General features: G+C 38.0%; 3 protein-coding genes across 8 annotated transcripts in view; 2 read left to right on the forward strand and 1 right to left on the reverse strand.

The window, feature by feature from the left end:
- LOC117290403 (Fanconi anemia group J protein homolog) overlaps positions 1-10699 on the reverse strand; it is a 72682-nt gene extending 61983 nt beyond the window's left edge. For both annotated transcript variants that reach the window (XM_033771790.1, XM_033771789.1), the window contains exons 1-10: positions 10597-10699; positions 9096-9256; positions 8420-8531; positions 6894-6947; positions 6322-6504; positions 4578-4675; positions 3772-3826; positions 2436-2532; positions 982-1071; positions 79-181 (exon numbers count right to left, since the gene is read on the reverse strand). In XM_033771790.1, coding sequence (XP_033627681.1) covers positions 79-181; positions 982-1071; positions 2436-2532; positions 3772-3826; positions 4578-4675; positions 6322-6504; positions 6894-6947; positions 8420-8531; positions 9096-9221 — 918 coding nt within the window. In that variant the 5' untranslated portion in view covers positions 9222-9256; positions 10597-10699. The remainder of the gene's footprint in view (positions 1-78; positions 182-981; positions 1072-2435; positions 2533-3771; positions 3827-4577; positions 4676-6321; positions 6505-6893; positions 6948-8419; positions 8532-9095; positions 9257-10596) is intronic.
- A 182-nt stretch (positions 10700-10881) lies between these two features.
- LOC117289931 (galactoside 3(4)-L-fucosyltransferase-like) lies at positions 10882-16600 on the forward strand. 5 transcript variants are annotated; one of them, XM_033771131.1, is made up of 4 exons: positions 10882-11067; positions 13377-13479; positions 13678-13740; positions 14555-16600. In XM_033771131.1, the coding sequence occupies exons 3-4, from the start codon at positions 13708-13710 to the stop codon at positions 15836-15838; spliced, it is 1317 nt and encodes a 438-aa protein (XP_033627022.1). In that variant the 5' UTR covers positions 10882-11067; positions 13377-13479; positions 13678-13707; the 3' UTR covers positions 15839-16600. The 5 variants fall into 5 exon arrangements, with proteins under 5 accessions (XP_033627022.1, XP_033627021.1, XP_033627023.1 ...); XM_033771130.1 differs by lacking the exon at positions 10882-11067 and adding an exon at positions 12035-12076; XM_033771132.1 differs by lacking the exon at positions 10882-11067 and adding an exon at positions 13125-13137.
- Positions 16601-17988: 1388 nt separating this feature from the next.
- LOC117290649 (LIM domain kinase 1-like) overlaps positions 17989-19530 on the forward strand; it is a 72036-nt gene continuing 70494 nt past the window's right edge. Inside the window, exons 1-2 of the mRNA XM_033772165.1 lie at positions 17989-18125; positions 19187-19280. Coding sequence (XP_033628056.1) covers positions 18104-18125; positions 19187-19280 — 116 coding nt within the window. The 5' untranslated portion in view covers positions 17989-18103. The remainder of the gene's footprint in view (positions 18126-19186; positions 19281-19530) is intronic.

A 19530-nucleotide genomic window follows, 5' to 3' on the forward strand; every position in this document is an offset into this window, starting at 1 on the left:
TCACGGCTGGGGTTTCGAACCCACACTCTGATGATCAAATGGTTTATTACCAAAAGTATACAGTCCTTTTAAACTTACAGTTCGTCCGTCCAGAAGGTCCTTACATCCCTCGTTCTTATGAGGGCCAGCCGAGACTACCGGATGAACACAAGTATGCTCCCTACTACCAAGGATTGACATCCTAAAGAAACACCAAGAAATATTAACATCATCAGCTTTGCAACTCATACATGTACTTTGCAAAAAGAAAATCGGTTGTGCTTTTGGGGGATGGACAAAATGTTGTTATTCGGACATGGTCACCATGGTCCAGTGGTTAGACTGCAGGACTTGCATTCACAAGAGTATCAGCCGTCTATTTCACCAAACTCTTCCTAACTTAGGATCAATTGTAGGACTTTGGACGAGTCCCAAGCATGCACTGTAACATGTCAACCTTAATCCTAAGTTAGGACTAGTTACTCATCCTTACTTGAGATAGGATTATGCCTAGCGTTTCGTGAAATCGGCTGCAGGTCCATCAGTCAGTGACACTCATGGTCCTGGCCCTGGTCACTGGGCCATTTTATTACATTCCTTAAACAATCCAAGCTCCTTTAGGAGAGTATACAGCCCAGTGCTGCCAAATATTTAGCTAGCGCACCAAGCTAAATCAATCACAAGAACCATCTCTGCCCTCACAGGTACCCATCTACACCCCTGTATGCATAAAGGAAGACTTGACAGCACAAGAGACAAACGCTACATGTAGCCTAACTTAATACAATTGCCAAGAAATAAATGAGAAAATTGAAATATAAATGAATTCTTCTTGGCGATTGTCTGGAAACTGTTGCCCGTCATTTGCCTCATTTTTGCCTAATTTCTGTGACATGGCCTTTAGAGTGCTTCTTCAAACTAATAAATCAGGCAAAAGCTATCGTTACAAAAAAAAGAAATTAAAAGGAAAGTTTTAAAAAGGTGTAAAATCAGGTAACTTACCGAACGTCCTTGTACTCTGTCTTGCTAAGTTCTTTTATGAGCTGGGCGATCTGCTTGTGTGTCCGGGTTCCAAAGTAAATCTTTGGCACTCTTGAAGAACATAAAAGAAGGTCAAAATAATCATTAAAATGTTGTTACTGAATAATAAAAAAGACCTTGAGTCACTGCAACAATAATGTATAGTCTCACTATTAAAAGACTATTTTATCTCTGCAAAAAAAGTAAATGGCTTGACATTTTGACCCGTTCAGAGTCTTTTTTTAAAGACACTGGACACTATTGGTAATGGTCAAAGACCACTCTTCTCACTTGGTGTATCTCAACGTATGCATAAAATAACAAACCTGTAAAAATTTGAGCTTGATTGATCAGATTTGAGATTGATTTCAGATGCTTGATTTCGAGACCTCAAATTCTAAATCTGAGGTCTCGAAATCAAATTCATGGAAAATTACTTCTTTCTCGAAAACTACGTCACTTCAGAGGGAGCCGCTTCTCACAATGTTTTATACCATCAACCTCTCCCCATTACATACCAAGTAAGGTTTTATGCTAATAATTATTTTGAGTAATTACCAATAGTGTCCACTGCCTTTAAAAGCTAAAATGACAACATGGCAATGATTGGGTTTTCAGTCCCTACCTGACCCCTCTGGCTTGTTCCTCCCACAACAAAAAACTGAACAGTTCTTCTTGTTGCCTATTCATTCTGTTATTGGCGCTAATTACGGTCCACTGTAGGAAGTCAAAGCCGAGTTGTTTAGAACATCAAATGTCAAGTTTTGTTGGTTAAAGGCAGTGGACACTATTGGTAATTACTCAAAATAATTATTAGCATAAAACCTTACTTGGTAACGAGTAATGGGGAGAGGTTGATAGTATAAAACCTTGTGAGAAACGGCTCCCTCTGAAGTGATGTAGTTTTCGATAAAGAAATAATTTTCCACGAATTTGATTTCGAGACCTCATATTTAGAATTTTAGAATGGTGTTTTTTTCTTTCCTAGTTATCTCGCAACTCCGACGACCAATCAAGCTCAAATTTTCACAGGTTTGATCTTTTATGTACATGTTGAGATACACCAAATGAGAAGACTGGATTTTGACAATAACCATTAGTGTCCACTGTCTTTAAGTCATAGGAGTGTGGTTTCGAATCTCGGCACATGTGTCCTTGAGCAAGGTGCTTTACTACAATTGCTTCTCTTCACCCAGAGGTATTAATGGGTAGCTGTGAGGGTACAGGTTTATATTGAGTTTGAAAAACCCTTTGAAGCACTACGGCAGCTCATGGCTGTATACTCCCCAGGAAGCTGAGAAGGACATTTTATTTGCCCAATGACCAGGGCACTAAGGTAGAGCGCATTGATACGGTGATTGTAAAATGTGCAATATAAGAACTAGTTATATTAATTGTGCTGTTAGATGTGTAATCAAATACAAATGAATGTTTACCTCCTCCTTTTGTAGACATCCTTTTTAGATGAATGGCAGGAACACTGACATGGCTCCTTCTCTGTGCTATCCACCTCTATCGCTTTCTCTTCACGTTCTAGTCAGTCATTAGACAATATTAAACAACAGGAAAATAAATCAGGTTATGAATTATTAAGTCAGGGTAGTCCAAACATCACACACCATCACTTTCAGTCTTGTGACTGACGCTAGACTCACAAGGAGTACGTACGCGCAGAAGCCAAAATAAATTCCTCGCTACCCCGTGATATACGCTTGGCGTAAGCACAGAATTCCCTGCTTTCGTAAGCGCCGACTCTGTGCTTTTATACGGTAAGCAGAGCCATAAAATTTGGCACTGATAGTCAGAAACAAAGGAATTCAGAACACACCTTTCTAGGTGTGAAAAGAATGAGACATACTGTAAAAACCACATGTCTTTGTTTTCAATCCATGCAGGTGTCAAAACTGAAGTTAGTTCAAACCTTAATTACCGACAAAACTTTAAGCAGGGCATCAAACTTGGGACAAAATTCCACAAGGGACCAAAATATATTTTACACGACCAAAATCTAACCTCGAGTGATGTATGCCTGTGCCGACCTCAGTTTTTACAAAGTGACACACACAAAGTGGTGTAATACTTTGGAATAAGTCTTTATGTAAACAAAAACCAAAAATTGTATGCTTTGCAATAAGTTTGATTTCAAGAAATGCACAAACCTTTCTTACTTTGCTGCTCATTAATTTAGAATGACACTATATTATTGAGGTATGACAATCCAGAAGAAACTAGTTGAAAACACTCAGTAACTTTGAAGGATAGTGGTGTCATTAAAGGCACTGTACATGATTGCTAATTGTCAAAGATCAGTGTTCTCACTTGGTGTATCCCATCATAACCGTAAAATAACAAGCCTGTGAAAACTTGGGCTCAATTAGTCATCAGAGTTACGAGAAAATAATGAAAGAAAAAGTACCCATGTTGGACGAATTTGTGTGCTTTCAGGTAGAGATAAAAGACTTCTAGCTAGAAGTCTTTTAATATTTTAGCGAGAAATTGCCTCTTTTTCAAAAACTACGTTACTTTAGAGGGAGCCGTTTCTCACAATGTTTTATTCTATCAACAGCTCTCCAATGCTGGTTACCAAGTCAGTTTTTAAGTTACTATTTGTTTTGAGTAACTACCAAACGTGTACCTTCCCTTTAAAGTATCAAACTCTTAGCGCTGTTTACTTCAAAAGGCCAGTTTTTACGAATATGCTAGGTTTGTGTCAGTTTGAAGCATTGGTGACAAGTGTTTTAATCAAATGCATGAAATCTCTCAGTCACATACCTGGAACTTCTGGAACTTCGGGAATTTCTGGAACTCCTTTTATCTTCTTCTGAACCTAAATATGAAAGGTAAAAAAAAATATATGAAACTAAAGCATTTGGAAACTGACCTACGCATATAAACAGAGGCGAGAGATATTGCTGACAAAAAGATCTGAAGATAGGAGGCAAATGTTAGGATGTCACGTTGAAGTGATGGTACTCTGTTGAGTGTCGTGGTGGAGTGGTTAAATGCATCAAATTCATGTTCTAGTGGTTAAGTCACATAGTGTGGATTCGAATCCAGGTCATGACACTTGTGTCCTTAAAGGCAGTGGACTATTGGTAATTGTCAAAGACTAGCCTTCACAGTCGGTGTATCTCATCATATGCATAAAATAACAAACCTCTGAAAATTTGAGCTTGAGCGGTCGTCGGAGTTGCAAGATAAATATGAAAGAAAAAAACACCCTTGTCACACGAAGTTGTGTGCGTTTAGATGGTTGATTTCGAGACCTCAAGTTCGAAATCAAATTCGTGGAAAATTACTCCTTTCTCCAAAACTAGGTCACTTTAGAGGGAGGCGCTTCTCACAATGTTTTATACCATCAACCTCTCCCCATTACTTATTACAAAGTAAGGTTTTATGCCAATAATTATTAGAGTAATTACCAATTGTGTCCACTGCCTTTAAGCAAGATACTGTACAATAATTGATTCTCTTCACCCAGGGGTTTAAATGGGACTCTTGCTCTGGTCATCATCAGGAAACACTGTCTCACTATTACACACGGTTGACATAAAAATGACATCATCTATTCTTCTCACCGTAGAATTTCTTTTGGACTTCTTTTTGCTGGGTTGAAAATCATCCTCATCCTGCTCGTCCGAAATTAGTCCCCTCTTTGATCCTCTCGGAGTCAGTCCTAAAATAACAACCAAAGAGGAAAACAAGTGTTTAGTCAGCAGTTACATTGGCTCCCGGTCAAAGAGAGAGTAACTTTCAAAGTTTTAGTTACTGTGTTTAAATGTCTTCAAGGAATAGCACCAGGCTACTTATCATCTTGCCTTGCTCTCTACCAACCGCCACGCTCAAGCTTGCGATCAGCTTCTGACAACACATGCCTAACCGAACACCCAACCATCAGAACACTCTCATCTGCTCACAACCGGATTTTCTCCTTTATTGCTCCGCGAATATGGAACAACCTCCCAGTACGCATCAGAAATTGTAACTCTTTGCCTTTATTCAAAAAATCTCTCAAAACTCACTTGTATCAGATGTAATTTGTTGTATTTATAGTTCCATTGGTCTTGCTCTTTCCAGCGCTTTGATCTTGATGTAAAGGCGCTTTATAAATATTTAGTTGTATGTATGTATGTATGTATTAGTTTCTGTTTGAAAGTTCATTGGTAAAGAAGTGTTATGACAGTTCTAATACTGCAATCAATGAAAAGCTCCCTCTGAAAGGCTGTCGAAATAAAGAATTGCAGAAAACAAAAGTTTACACAGGATGGTTGTAAGGCTGTATTCAATGAAAACAAAAGGAAATAATGAAATTAAAGGCAGTGGACACTATTGGTAATTACTCAAAATAATTATTTGCGTAAAACCTTTCTTGGTGACGAGTAATGGGGAGAGGTTGATGGTATAAAACATTGTGAGAAATGGCGCCCTCTGAATTGCCATGGTTTTCAAGAAAGAAGTAATTTTCCACGAATTTGATTTCGAGACCTCAAGTTTAGAATTTGAGGTCTCGAAATCAACTATCTAAACGCACACAACTTCGTGTGACAAGGGTGTTTTTTCTTTCATTATTATCTCGCAAGTTCGATAACCGATTGGGCTCAAATTTTCACAGGTTAGTTATTTTATGCATATGTTGGGATACACCAACTGTGAAGGCTAGTCTTTGACAATTACCAATAGTGTCCACTGCCTTTAAATCTTCACGAAATCCGTGTGAAGTTGCTTATAAACAGGCAGGAAATTCATCTATCGAAAAAGAAGGGACAAAATATAAGAAACTAGAGTGGGCCCAGTATAAGTCCAGACAATTCCACTTATTTGTTAAATTGTTATTTATTTCAGATGTTTTTCAATTGAATAACAATACCTCATTGTGTAAATAAAAAATAAACGGATGATGTACAATCCTTGACTTTAAGTCTGATAGTCATATTTCAATCTTGTTGAGAACCTACATGTACACACAAGACATGTGACACAAAACTTCTTAGTGCTCGCTCAAATGAAAACAAGTTTATTGTATGTCAAACCGTGCACATGATGTAGTTTAGTGTTCTCGTTTAGATTCTAGTCCAGTGAACAATTTTTTCAACAAACACTGCAGAACTATAAATATTCACCCCTGTCTTCGTAAAAATCAATTAATAAATAAAAAAATAAAGAAAGAAAGAAATACAAATGCAAATTCCTGACAGTCATTGAAAATCTTGGTTCAAACAAATATGTTGCTTTTAACACTGGGGGCAAACAAAGTTATGCAATTTCGAACAATGGCATTCGTGCAAGACTTGCCAAGTTTATTAATACAAATAACATGTTTACCTGGTGTTTGGCATGTTCCATTGTTATCACCGGGATGTTTTGGAGTAGCGTCAACCTGTGGTGGTATGTTATTAGGGGAGATTGCGGCACTTGACTGAGCCTCATCAGGGGGTGATGTTGCTGTGCATGTCTTCTTCGAAGATGGCGTGGTGTTTTTACAATTGCATTTGCACAAAGCGTCATCTGAGATAAAAAAAAGACATTTAAATACAACCATTATTAAAAACAACTAGGTTATAATAATAATAAGAATAATACTCGCTATGACAATATTGCACTCGTCTTCGACTCAGGCAATATTGTCATAGCTCGTGCAATATATTCTTGTATCCCCCTCAATATTATATAAATCAATCATATGCAAGACCCATGTTATTATGAGGCGAGATTATCACTCAAGAAATATTAATGACTTTGAGATGTACCAGCGCAACACAAATCAGTGAGATACATTTTGTTTGGTGAAAAAAACTTATTTACTCTTTTCTAATACAACAATTGGAAAGAGCTAAAAAGCTGGGCAGTTTAGGTTTCAAACGCCAACAAAAAAAGGCACTGAACAAATGAATTACCTTCTTTCTCATCGTCAGCAGTGTAAGCAATAGTATCTTCTTCAAGTTGTTTTTCTGCAGCATTACATTAACACAAAGGATTAACACTTAAAAGCTTAGCTTATAGTTCAAATATCACAGATGGATAAACAATCTAATTGTATTGTGGTAAATAAACAAATTATGATTCATTACAGGACACCCTCTATGGTTTGCTTTTGTTGATTTGAGGATAGACTGTATAGACCATGTTTACAATAAGTGTGACCTTGTACATTCTTTGAGTGTTCTGGCAGGCACAATACTGCACAGCAGGTCATGTGGGAAAGTTGATATTTTGTGTCATAATTTCCACATAAATCCAAGAATTATGAAAGTAAAAGCTGGACAAGTTTTGAGATGTGCCCCCTTTCATCATATCAAAAGTTGATAAGGATTAGTCAGTGCAATCTCCATCAAATATAAGATTTTATGTTTTCTTTTACTAGGCTGTGTACAAATCGTGCCTGCAGGAAGTCCAGGATGTCACAGGTCACATTGTTTATACCAACAAAGAAACAAAAACATAGTAAAGTTTATTAGTTTTAAGAGCGATTGTGAGTGTCAAATCTAGAAGAAAACAAATTCACAAGACGGCAGGGCTTGTAGCTCAAAACTTTTAATGGACAAGAAAATTTGTTACGAGACCGTAATCAAAATGAGAAGAGCACTTTCTACACAATTTGACATTTGAACTGTTTTTGAAACGGCACTAGGAGGTCGATTTATCTTCTTCTTTTTTGATGGGTAATTCTTTATTACTTAACGAAATTGAAGATATTTGTAACTATCCGTTTACATATTGAAATGCACTGAGGTGTTATTATTTAAAAACACAAGACCGCCAGACTTGCACGATCGTACTTTTTTTTTCTGGCCCGATGCCCGATGAGGGGTCAGCTGGAGTAGGGCTGCCGAGGACGGAAAGTTAAAATAAACGTATGGTACTATGTTTCAAACAAATAATTGTTTCAAAAAAATAATTTTCCTCTTAAATTTTAGCATTTAAAAACATATTTAACCAGTTATATTTTAAGTGAAGCTTTCTACGATCATTAACTTCAAAAGGATTTGGGTACTTTTTGTAACACAAATACAATGTCCACAGATTTACATTAACTTACACCGTTTGAAGATAAAGATAATGATAGTAGAAAGCATACCTTAAAATATAAGTTGCTGAGGTGCTGTAGTTTTTGAGAAATGAATCAAACAATGTCATGAAAATACGTTTTAACATGCAAAAATAATTTTTGTCTCATGATCACTGAGTCGAAAATTATTTTCATGACATTGTTTTTCCTCATATCTCAAAAACAACAGCACCTCAGCAAGTAATATTTTCAGGGAAGCTTTCTAATATCATTATCTTCAAACTGTGTAAGTTTAATGTAAATCTGTGGACATTGTGTTTTTTGTCCTACAAAAAGTACATAGACCCTTTAATGTAAATCTGTGGACAATGTGTTTTGTGTCAGAAAAAAGGTACATAGACCCTTTAAACTTACTTTGTTCCCTCCTTTGCCACGCCAAGCAGGAGCAGAGAAGGGCGAGAGATTTGCCGCTTCCAGTTGGGCTCTCAAGAAGACAATTCTTTTGGCGCTCAATTCCTCTGATGATCTGTCGGATATTGGTTTAGGGGATGGAGGAATACTTTGTTAACATTAAACTTGGGCAGTAATTCGAATACCAAGTGTATTTGTGGTTATTTTTCAAGACCAAAAAAGCTAAGAGCCATTTGAGAAATACTGAAACATCGGCGTGCTCAGTTTTTAAAATCAACACTGCGGTATATAAAAATATAGGGACCGCATGTGCTTTTAGCCTCTATAAAAAAATAGAAAGAAAAGCTTATTTGTAAGGACATAAATAACAAGAATACAAAGCCTACTGACTTCGGCACCTGACTATACATATCAAGAGATCAACTACACAGCACAAACACGTTCTAGGTTCTGCAATTTTGTGATATTTGTGGATTTGGAAAACATTTCATACACCGAGAACTTACAGGCCTGATACTAATTCACGGAGGCAACGGAGGCGACCCCTTGCCATTGCCTTGGTGCCCTTCAAATGCTCCAGTAGAAATTTACAATTTCCTCATAGGGTGCCCTTTGCCACCGAGAAAATGCCTTGGTGCCCTTAACCTTTCAAAAACGATGCATACAGGCCTGAACTTACCATAGACATCATGGAGACCTGAGTTGAGTACGCCTTGCACGGGAATTCTACCGTTACCCCACCGATGGTATAAGTATTTTCCTTGCCTTTCTCATTGGATGCTACGGGTTTATATTGTGTTGCCATGGTGACCACCCAGGTGCACCTTGTCAGTTGGTTACCTGATGGGTAAAGTACAATGTGGTTTTCTTGGTGTCCATTGGTGGAAAAAAAATGGCTACAACTTGTCTTAAACAATCAAAAACAATAACAAAAGTGAAGTTCTTTAGCGAAAGTGTGCTCACTCATTTCATGTTGGTGCTATTATATGGAAAATTTCAGGGCTGGTAATACAATAAACATCGTCAGTGACATGATGTTGCACATATGCACAAGAGCGCTGATTTGATTCTCTCGAACACTCACACTATTCATATACTCTTTTTTCGTGTTGCTGCATAATGCTTCGCTCACGGCACAAAAAACAGCATAAACATAGCGCTACGTGGATGATGCAAAAGCCAAGCAACAACTTTTTAAAGAATAGTGCTGGGCGAATAGTGAAATTTTGGTATTCGGATACCGCTGGCCAACTATCCAAAATTAACCGGATACTCGTAGAAGTTTCATAAGGATTCAGACAAAACATTCCTAGTATCAGTTGTCGCCCGATGTCCATGGATATTCGGATCCTAAAGAATATACAGTTACTTGGTTGTAATTACAGAACTATCCGATTTATAAATAGGTATTCACGCCCATTGCGGATATCCGGTTAAGAAAAAAAAGGCATTCGCGGTTACGGATTTTTTTACAAAAAGGGATATATCAATCAGGTAAATTAGATACTATATTATTTTATTTCGAATGAAAAAGCGGTGGCGCCATACGGAAACTTTTCCTTTATTTTTTGTATATGTTTTTTTCGTAATATTTATAATAAAGCGTATAAATAAACAGTGATAATTGAATCAACGAGCTGATGTTTAAATTTTAATATTAATAATAGTATTGATACCCGGGTTACAAAATAAAAATCTCAAAAAATATTAGAAAATGATATAAGGCACATGGCTTCTTTAAGCCTCGGTATTTTTTTTCAAGAATGCTCAGCAAAACATTCAGTCACATGATTTTGATCATCATGAATTGTGAATTGAAATAGCATTTGATGAAACTTTTTCGGTGGGCAAATATTTTTATATGGCCTCAACATTATGACATATTTTTGTACCTTGTAGAAATGCCTAAAATACCAAACTTTTTGCATTTACAAGTGCAAATGACTAGTGGAGCCTTACGTGTTTCTAAGTTTTGGTCAAGGGAGAGGAGACTCTTTGCTTGGCAAATAAAACCACACAATTTTTATCTAGGGACTGTTTACATCGCGCACAGAGACTGAGGTAAAAGATTTGCCACGATTTTAGGGACACCTCGAAAACAGGACCTCCTACGATATGACAAGAATCACAAAATACTTAATTATTACAAACACAATCACATCCTCAACACGTCCACTTACCTTGTATTATTCAATAAACGAAGCAATAAACTAGAACTCTCGTTTGTTTTTATATAATCACAGAGAAACCTTCCAAAGTCCCGCCATCTTGTGCCATACTTTAACTAGTCTGGTAACCCGATTGCCAAAGTTTTGTGTGTGCTGTCATACAGTGGAGTCTGGGATCTAGTTTGAAGATCGACGTCCGTCTTGCAATTTTTTTTTTTTTCGTACCACACGCTGGCCATCCAACTCCGCGATCTCCTATCTTTAAGATACCGCCCTCACACGGCAAGGAGAACTAAGTGTCACACAAGAAGCGAGCGAGTTAAAAAGACAACAATTTTTATTACAATTTTTATTATTTTTTGTATGGACGGCGGCCAGACATTCAATGTCAGAATGTGTGTGAACTGAATTGATTCCGTTAGTGGTGATTAGAACTATAGTGCTGGTCCGAGGAGACAAAATAAGAATAATGTTGGCGAAAAGGTGAGGACTTCTGTGACTATTGTTATGTAATGAGGTGCTTCATTCATGAAGGCGGCTATGTTTGTTTTAAAATGGCGGCCATTTTGAAAAAAAAATTCTGACTTCAAAGTTTATCTCCAACTTGTGGGTACATTATTTCATCAGTCACGATGATATTTAAATAGTAGGCCTATTTAATTACGGTTTATGAATAACAAATAAGGGCATGAAATTGAAAGGGTAGCGACGAGTTCTTTTAAAAAGGCCGTTTATTAAACCGGCAGGGTCATTGCCGTGGGGGTGAGGGCCTAGGGCCCTAGGCTACCTAGGCTTTATGTGTCGCATGGCTACGATCCTGCAAGGTTTTTTATTTTAAACGGACGTTAGGAATGCGTCACAACTCTTCCGATTCATAAATGCCCTTTTGTTAAAAATCGTTTAAAAAAATGCAATTATAGGTAGGCCCCTAGTTACTTCTACTTCTACTTCTACTTCGATACTTGGCATAGTCCTTCAGTCAGGATATAAACGCCAAGGATAGCTGCTTATGTGCGGTGCCAATTTACTATTAGTAACCTAAAGGCCCTATTTTTACATAGATAGACACTTTTGATTGAGTTTGACAATTGAAAATTCGAGGTTTGAAGTATTTTTTTCAAAAACTTTGTGAAGAATCTGTTTGCTGCGCGTGGGTTGTGTTAGAAATAGATTACGTGCGTGTGCTTAGAAATAGATATCACGTCGTTACTAATTAATAGCTATGAATTGCGCGTTCTGCATAATAATATTGGTGTATGTGCGCGCCCGACACGCAAAAGCCAGCCGGTTATAAACAGCTCAAGCTGGTCATTATCAACTGTTTAAACACCCCAGCGTGATTCGCTCTCCACCAATAGGAGTAGCGACACTGTCTGGGGTATTTATGAATATGTTTAAAATGTACCAAATGGCTGCCTTTTTACTTCTAGATTTGTCAGTCAATGGGAGACTTTTTGAAAGCTCTGCCACTAGAGGGCAGCAGACCTACCAGGTAAGGGTGCCGACTCCTATAGCAAACAATGGTAAATGGTAAAAATTCAAAAATACTCAAAAAAATATTTAGAAGTCTCTCAGCCTCTTAAAAATTAAATCAGATACATTGTCATACAACTAAACTTCAGATTTCTTCTAAATTTTTGGTAGGTCAGCATTTTGGAATTTTTGCTAATTACCCTAGAAGAAATGCTCCCCAAAACTCATGCACACCGCATGTTATCCTTGGGGAACTCGTGTCCTGTTCCAGAACAGTTTGGTTTATGCTAGCATTGTGTTATGGAAAACAAAAATAATACAGTTTGGCTAAATCTAAATACAAAATCAAAAACACGCAAAACACAAGGTATTATTTTGCTGTCAGTGACCGTCACTCATGCTTCTATTCCTAAGTTGTTGACATAACCTGGTGAAGAGCGCCCTCTCTTAGTGATTGGCAGATAGTCTAAAGTTTCCCATTGTTTGTATTGTTGAAGGCTACTCCTTAGTCCTAGCTATGAAAATGATGAGGTTCGTTTCACTATCGTCTCCACTAATCTGATACTCGTGTCTCACAACACAAACGGTTCTGGGTTTTGTACTTTTCAAAATGTACTTTTGGCAAATCACAAATATCGTCTTCTTTATCATCAAATCTTTCTTCTTTGAACTCTCATATTGACCTTGCCGTGGTCCAGAAAATCCGCTCCGCATTCTCAAAAATTGAAATTTTTTGTTTTACTTCATACTGTCATTCCGTGCTTTGTGTACAAAACATGTCCACGCCTCTGGGAACCACGAAGTGTACGTAGTACCCTGTTACTTTTAAATAGCTGCTGCCAGCAACAAATCAACAGCCCTGAAAATCACTTTATCTCCACACTTATTATGCTCAGTAAATTGGTGCTTAAATCATCTTTTTATAGCTCCATGCTTAAATCAAGCGTGGACACAGCTGGGCGCTTTCACAGAGCCAGTACACCAATCAAGCGTCGGTACAGCTGGGCGTTGACAGCCCAGGTACTATAAAGCAAAAGTGGATGCAGCTGGGCGTTCATAACCATTGACTATTACAAGCATGTGAGACTTCCTCTTTACGAGTCAGCTGATTTCCTCTTTTGGGGTTTTGATTTTTCTCTTTTTGACTTTACTTTCTGTGTACAAATGTATAGGAATATAATCTTTTCCTCTTTTTTTTCTTGCCCGGTTTTCTTATTTCCTCTTTTTTCATGGATAGTTACTCATATGCCTGCTATTACCATAACCTATTGACTAGGGATACTGCTCACATTAACTATTGTGTTTATGTTTCCATCCAGCCTTGGCCACGGATGAAGGGTTCCTACATAGGGTCTGCTGTTCAACCATGGAGTTAAACTGAAGACTTAGGCCAGCCCCCATGCATGTGTACTTCAATTAAAGGTATGTATTGATAAAAAGACAAAACTCTTGAAAAATATTTTGAATCCGGCCACCACTTTTTTTTATTGTGAAATAATGGGCCTAATATTATTTTTTCAAATGAGAAAAAATTTGACAATAACGCTTTTTCAACAACGTTAAATTTAACAATGCAATTGAATAATGGTTGTCATTTTCTTATCTTTTTTTCCATTGCAGGAAGTGAATGTATACAGCCACTATGTAACCATGGCGATGCCTGTAACAAGACACTTCTGTGTGGTATGTACATTTCAGAAACAATTGGTTTTAACATTTTTTTTTTCTTCTTTACATTACTTGAAGGATTGACAAAATTTAGGACTTTGGTGTGGTGATTGGTCTTGGCTTATATTTATTTGAGAGGACTACTGTCAAAGTTTTTCAGTAGAATAATCTTCATTAGGCCAAATAAAAAAAAATAACAGTTGATCGTTCCCGCCCGCATCCTTTTTTTTACTACTTACTATTTTTTAATTTTTGTAAAAAAAAAAAGTTCTTTTTGTTTTTTTTAATCCATCTTTTCAAAAGGACTGGCCTAGGAGCTTTTCCCGAATCTAACTTGATGCTCTCGAACACTTGTAACCGTCTGTTTCATAAAACAATATTAGTGAATGCCTACCAGCAAATCTTTTTAGTGTTATCCAACCCTGTAAGTGTTAGTCATGTTAGTGTTAACACAGGTCCTCATGCAACTAATATAGTAGGTATACATAAGTTTGCGGTTGATTCAAACTGAAGAATTGGTTGCCTGTTTGATTTGAAATACTTACCGGCCATCTTGAAAAAAAATAGTAAATAGTAAACAGTAAGGCCCTCATCCTCCTCTTTTTTGAAAAATCCGGACGATCAACTGGTAATTTTTGTTATTTGGCCTTACCAGAGTATAATAAAATATTGATGAAATTGGCAAGTTAGGTTTTACAGCGCTTTATTATATTCTTGTGGTTTATTTCTTGTTATTTAACCCTTAACTTCTCCACTACATATGACATTTCACTGCAGATAATATATTTACGATTATTTAAAAAGTATTGTTTTCTCCTCCATTTTTCAGATATTATCACTGGTCACCTTAGCCGCCTGCGTCACCGTGTACTTTGTCATATTCGGCTCGGTGGCTCATCTCAAAATGTCACCCAGAAAGAAGACTGGCGACATCATGATGATCAACGCAGATAGTGCATCAAGGAGTCACTCCAAAAAGGTTACTAATCAAAGGGTTATCGATCGCCGCCAGGCAAAAGTCAAACAGTATAATGTCCTGATATTTGGCGAGAGCCGAACTATGTCACAGAATATTGGATTCCTTGAGAAAGATAGTTCCAGCGGACAGTGGCAGTACAATGGAATGTGCTACAATCATAAAACAAAGTTGAGAATAGTGATGGGCAGCCACGTGAAAGATTTTATCGACCAAGATGTGACAATTTTGAACATGGATGAAAAAAGTTTGCGGAACAACCTGGAGATGCTGCAAACCATGACGATTGATCCGGTGCAAGCGTGGATTTTTTACGGGAGGGAGCCTCTGATAAGAATGAGGTGGTGGACCCCTGGCCTCGGTATCTTGCCTCTGCATGGGGTATGGTCCCACTACAACAACTCTGAAGTTCTAATGAAGTATGGTTACACTGTGCCCGGTAAACCGATGATGCGGACCAACGTCTCGATTGACTATTGGTCACAGGGAAAGACAAAGCTTGTTTCTTGGATGGCGCGAAATTGCTGGGAAACATTTTGGCCCAGAAGCGCTTTCGTCAAGGAACTTCAAAAACACATTCCGGTTGACGTGTATGGTGCTTGCGGAACCCTGGAATGCTTGCCAAGACTATCGGAAGAGTGCCAAAAGCGTCTTCAAGCGTACAAATTTTACTTGGCGTTGGAGAGTGCCGAATGTGATGATTACACCACGGAGAAATTCTGGGAGACGGCACTGATGAATAACGTCGTTCCCGTCGTCCACGGTGCGCAGAGGGCGTGCTACAGTCGAGAGGCACCGCCGGGATCTTACATCTATGTCGGTGACTTCCCCTCTATCAAAGCCCTCGCTGATTACCTGATTCTTCTCAATAACGAACCTGACTTGTATGCCAAGTACTTCCAGTGGCAGTACCAAGTGAGCATCGGGGAGCCCAAACAAATCAGATCTCCTTTGCATTTTGAGCTGTTCTGTAGCATTATACCCTTCATAGACAAAGTGAAGGAACAGAAATTACTCAAAAGGCCGCTTTCTTCCTTCCAGTACTTTTCATCTTGTAGAAATCTGAAGGGGAAAGATGGAACATTCAGACCCTATATGAAAAGTCGTCTCGCACAGTGGCATCCTGAGAGATGGTGATTAACCCAAACAAAGCTATTCCAAAATTTACATTATGAACTATTTATTGACTTTTAATTTAAACTAGTGACTATGAATTTGTGTGAATAATAATTTATACATATACAACTCTCACTCTCAGTATATTTTTATTGAATCTATTAGATCGGTATAGTATCAACTGAAATTTCATTCGTATCAAGCAATATTTTAAATAACTTATTCTTAAATAGAGTGTTATTAAGTTGCCCTATCGCTTATCACTATTATGGCATTCCCTAAATAGACCATGTTAGTATCAACAAAAGAAAATTCAAACAAATTTGGAAATTTGTTTGGAAATCTTAGGTTTCCAGTGCTCCCAAATCCTGCTATATCCTCTTTGCCAAAATTAAGAATTCAGAAGGACTGGAGGGCTGTAGGCTTGAACTAACGCTTACCAATGTAATGGCATTCTAATTTTGTCCAAGTTGGTGTGGAATTTGGCAGAGCCAGTCAGGAAAGACAGACTGGCACAAAGTACCATACTTTCCAGCAGCCGATTTCACGAAACTTTACGCAACTGCGTAAATCCACTTGCGGAACGTTTATGGCGTAAGTTGCGCCATAAACGTTGCGCAAGTTTCGTGAAATCGGCTTCTGGCTAGCATTTTGTGCATTGATTTCATCTGTTTGTGCAGCTATGGCTTGTGTACTGTGGACTTCAAGACATTATACACTTTCGGTAAACAGTATTGTCCAAGTCCCACACTTCTTGTATCACAACTTATATATAAAATAACAAACCAGTCAAAATTTAGGCTCAATCGGTCATCGGAGTCGGGAGAAAATAACGGGAAAACCCACTCTTGTTTAAAATAAATCCGTAATTCTCGCTATTTTTTGTCTGTACCGAAAGTGTATAATGGCTTTAAAGACATTGGACACTATTAGCAATTGTTAAAGACTAGTCTTCACATTGGTGTATCTCAACATATGCATAAAATAACAAACTTGTAAAAATTTGAGCTTAATCGGTCCTCGAAGTTGCGAGATATTAATGAAAGAAAAAACACCCTGGTCGCACCATGGTCACACGAAGTTGTGTACTTTCAGATGCTTGATTTCGAGACCTCAAATTTTAAATCTGAGGTCTCAAAATGAAATTTGTGGAAAATTACTTCTTTCTTGAAAACTCTGTAACTTCAGAGGGAGCTGTTTCTCACCATGTTTTATATTATCAACCTCTTCCCATTACTCGTAATCAAGAAAGGTTTTATGATAATAAATATTTTGAGTAATTACCAATAGTGTCCACTGCCTTTAAGGTCCGGTCACACAGGCCACAAAAACGACAACGATAAAAATGCACGCCCTCGATTGGTTGAATGAGCTTGGGCGTATTCTGCATGGAGCTATTCAACCAATCGAGGGCGTGCATTTTTATCATTCTCGTTACCGGGGCCTGTTTGACCGGGCCTTTAGTCTCTCGAGGCTTGTGTGGTATTTTGTGGCAAGGGTCAGTTTGGTAGGAGAGTATACGATACATTGTATCCTTTGTGGCTAGCATTGGGTGCATTGATTTCTGCTCCTTGAGCATCATATTATGTGGAAACCCTAAGGCTTGTTTACTGTAGTTGTGTGGCAGGGCCCATGCCAATCATGCAGGACAGGCTTTTCAAACAAAAGAAGAGTTTCGGACATTTTTAATTTATTTTTCACAATTACCTAATGTTTTTTTCTTTGAGTCTGAGTTTTTGAGAATAATAAATTTGTTACCAATCATATACCAGGCAGACAAATCTTAATCTGATTATTTTTTCTTTCAAGTGGATGTGGGGGGGAGGGATTTTGTTGGTACATCAACGAGTTCTCATTTGCTCATCCATCAACGTAAAGTTTCTGCTTTCTGGGGAAGGACAAAAATGTCTTGTTGAGAAACAACATACAAAATCGCTTGATATTGTGCCTCAGAAACAATCAATTCCTGTCACAATTGAGAGGAGGGGCGGAGTTTCAATCAACTTTCATCTTGCTTCGGCACAATCTAGACAAAGAGGGCGCTGCATTCTGCCATCTAATAATGGAACCTAATGTACACAACTATAAGTGTGTGTACATACTTAGGTGCATGTATGGACACTCATTGTGTACGAGGTGGGCGGTTTGTGCGATCTACTCATCGGCGGCAGTCAGTCACACACACACATGTCAACAAGACTGCCATTTATAAACGAGTTGACAGTCGGACACGCGAATGTTTTGTTCTGATGGCATTGTGAGAGATTTAACCGTCCAGTCGTCAATATGGGTTCTGAAGAAGATAACGGTACGTGTTTAAGAAGTCTGAATAGCATGAATAGGGGGTAGAAAGCCATTTACACGGGCCAATAAAACCATGATGAATGGCCACTTGCGATTGTTTCGTGACCTGTGTCGTGAGTGGACTTTCGGTCAAGCTGTGCACCGAACTGTTGTTTGTGCACCCATGCCATGTGTGTTTGTTTTTAATAAAAATTAATAGGTGCGCCTACCGGAGTGTGAATTTTGAACTGCGACTCGTTCTCAACTTCATATTTTGTTGTTTGGTGGAGGGTTTGAGTGAGAGTCTGAAGAGAGAAAACGATTATTTTGAGTTATTTGAAAGTGTAAATTACTAAAGTTGTTTGTTTATTTTTTAGTAATTTACAGTACAGAAACATCTATTCTTAGTTTTGTTTGACAAAAACAGAATACAATATTGTAAATTCATTCACAATTCATTCATTCAGTTGAAAAATTATAGAACTAGAAGCATTCAGCTCCTTTTGTGTGAAACTAAGTTTAACTAAGAATGATGCTACTACTTGTACAAAATAAGGACAAGTAACTTGCTTGCTGTACTCCTTTTTTCAAAATTCTGACATCTTCGTACTTTCTCAATAATCCCTGGAATTTAAACAGGTGCCCTGACTACCGGGTGCGTGCAGCGATAGATCATGTGGCCACGTACCAGGTTTGCCGCTAATGCATTATTGTTCGGGATTAATAATGTATTTTTGATCATCAGGTGTAGATAGAAGAACGAAGAGATGTGCCAAAGTTTAACAGCCATAGCACACTCAAAACTTGAAATAACACACGGTACCCGCATAATTTGTCGTGTTGCCTGTGCTTTTTCTGTGGTGCCCTTTGCAAAGGTCCAATTCAAATTTACATTTTCCTCATGAGTGCTCATTACCGTAAAAAAAATTGCTGTGCCCCTTCGAGGTTGAACTTCAAGGCCTGATAGCTCTAACATCATGTGCTAGTTGTCTCAACAACTGCACTCTTTATTAGTCTTGCATTATTATTTTTTGAAAACTCAACTGCTCCAGAATTGGTACTCATTTATACATCTTTGTTCATCAGGTGTGGATCCAGTATGCATGTTCTGTTCTCATAAGATAGCGGACGAGCATTATGTTCAAGCTCTGCAGATGGAATGGCACATCCACTGTTTCAAGTAAGTCAAAACACTTAGCTACCTAATCCTTCCGACTAATAGACCTTAATGCATTGACCTCATCCAGCTGCCATCCTAGAGGTAAAAGGATAACGAAACAATCTAAACACACAGATTTGAATGTGGGGCGCACAGGTTTGGCCAATGAACGGTCCTTTTTTTTACCTCTAGGTGAGGGCGCCCTACTGATATGACATCACGTGCATAGGTCTATTTCCACATACAGGGCTCGAGTTTAAAGAAAGATTTA

The sequence above is a fragment of the Asterias rubens genome, chromosome 5 (assembly GCF_902459465.1).
Source record: "Asterias rubens chromosome 5, eAstRub1.3, whole genome shotgun sequence".
NCBI lineage: Eukaryota > Metazoa > Echinodermata > Asteroidea > Forcipulatida > Asteriidae > Asterias > Asterias rubens.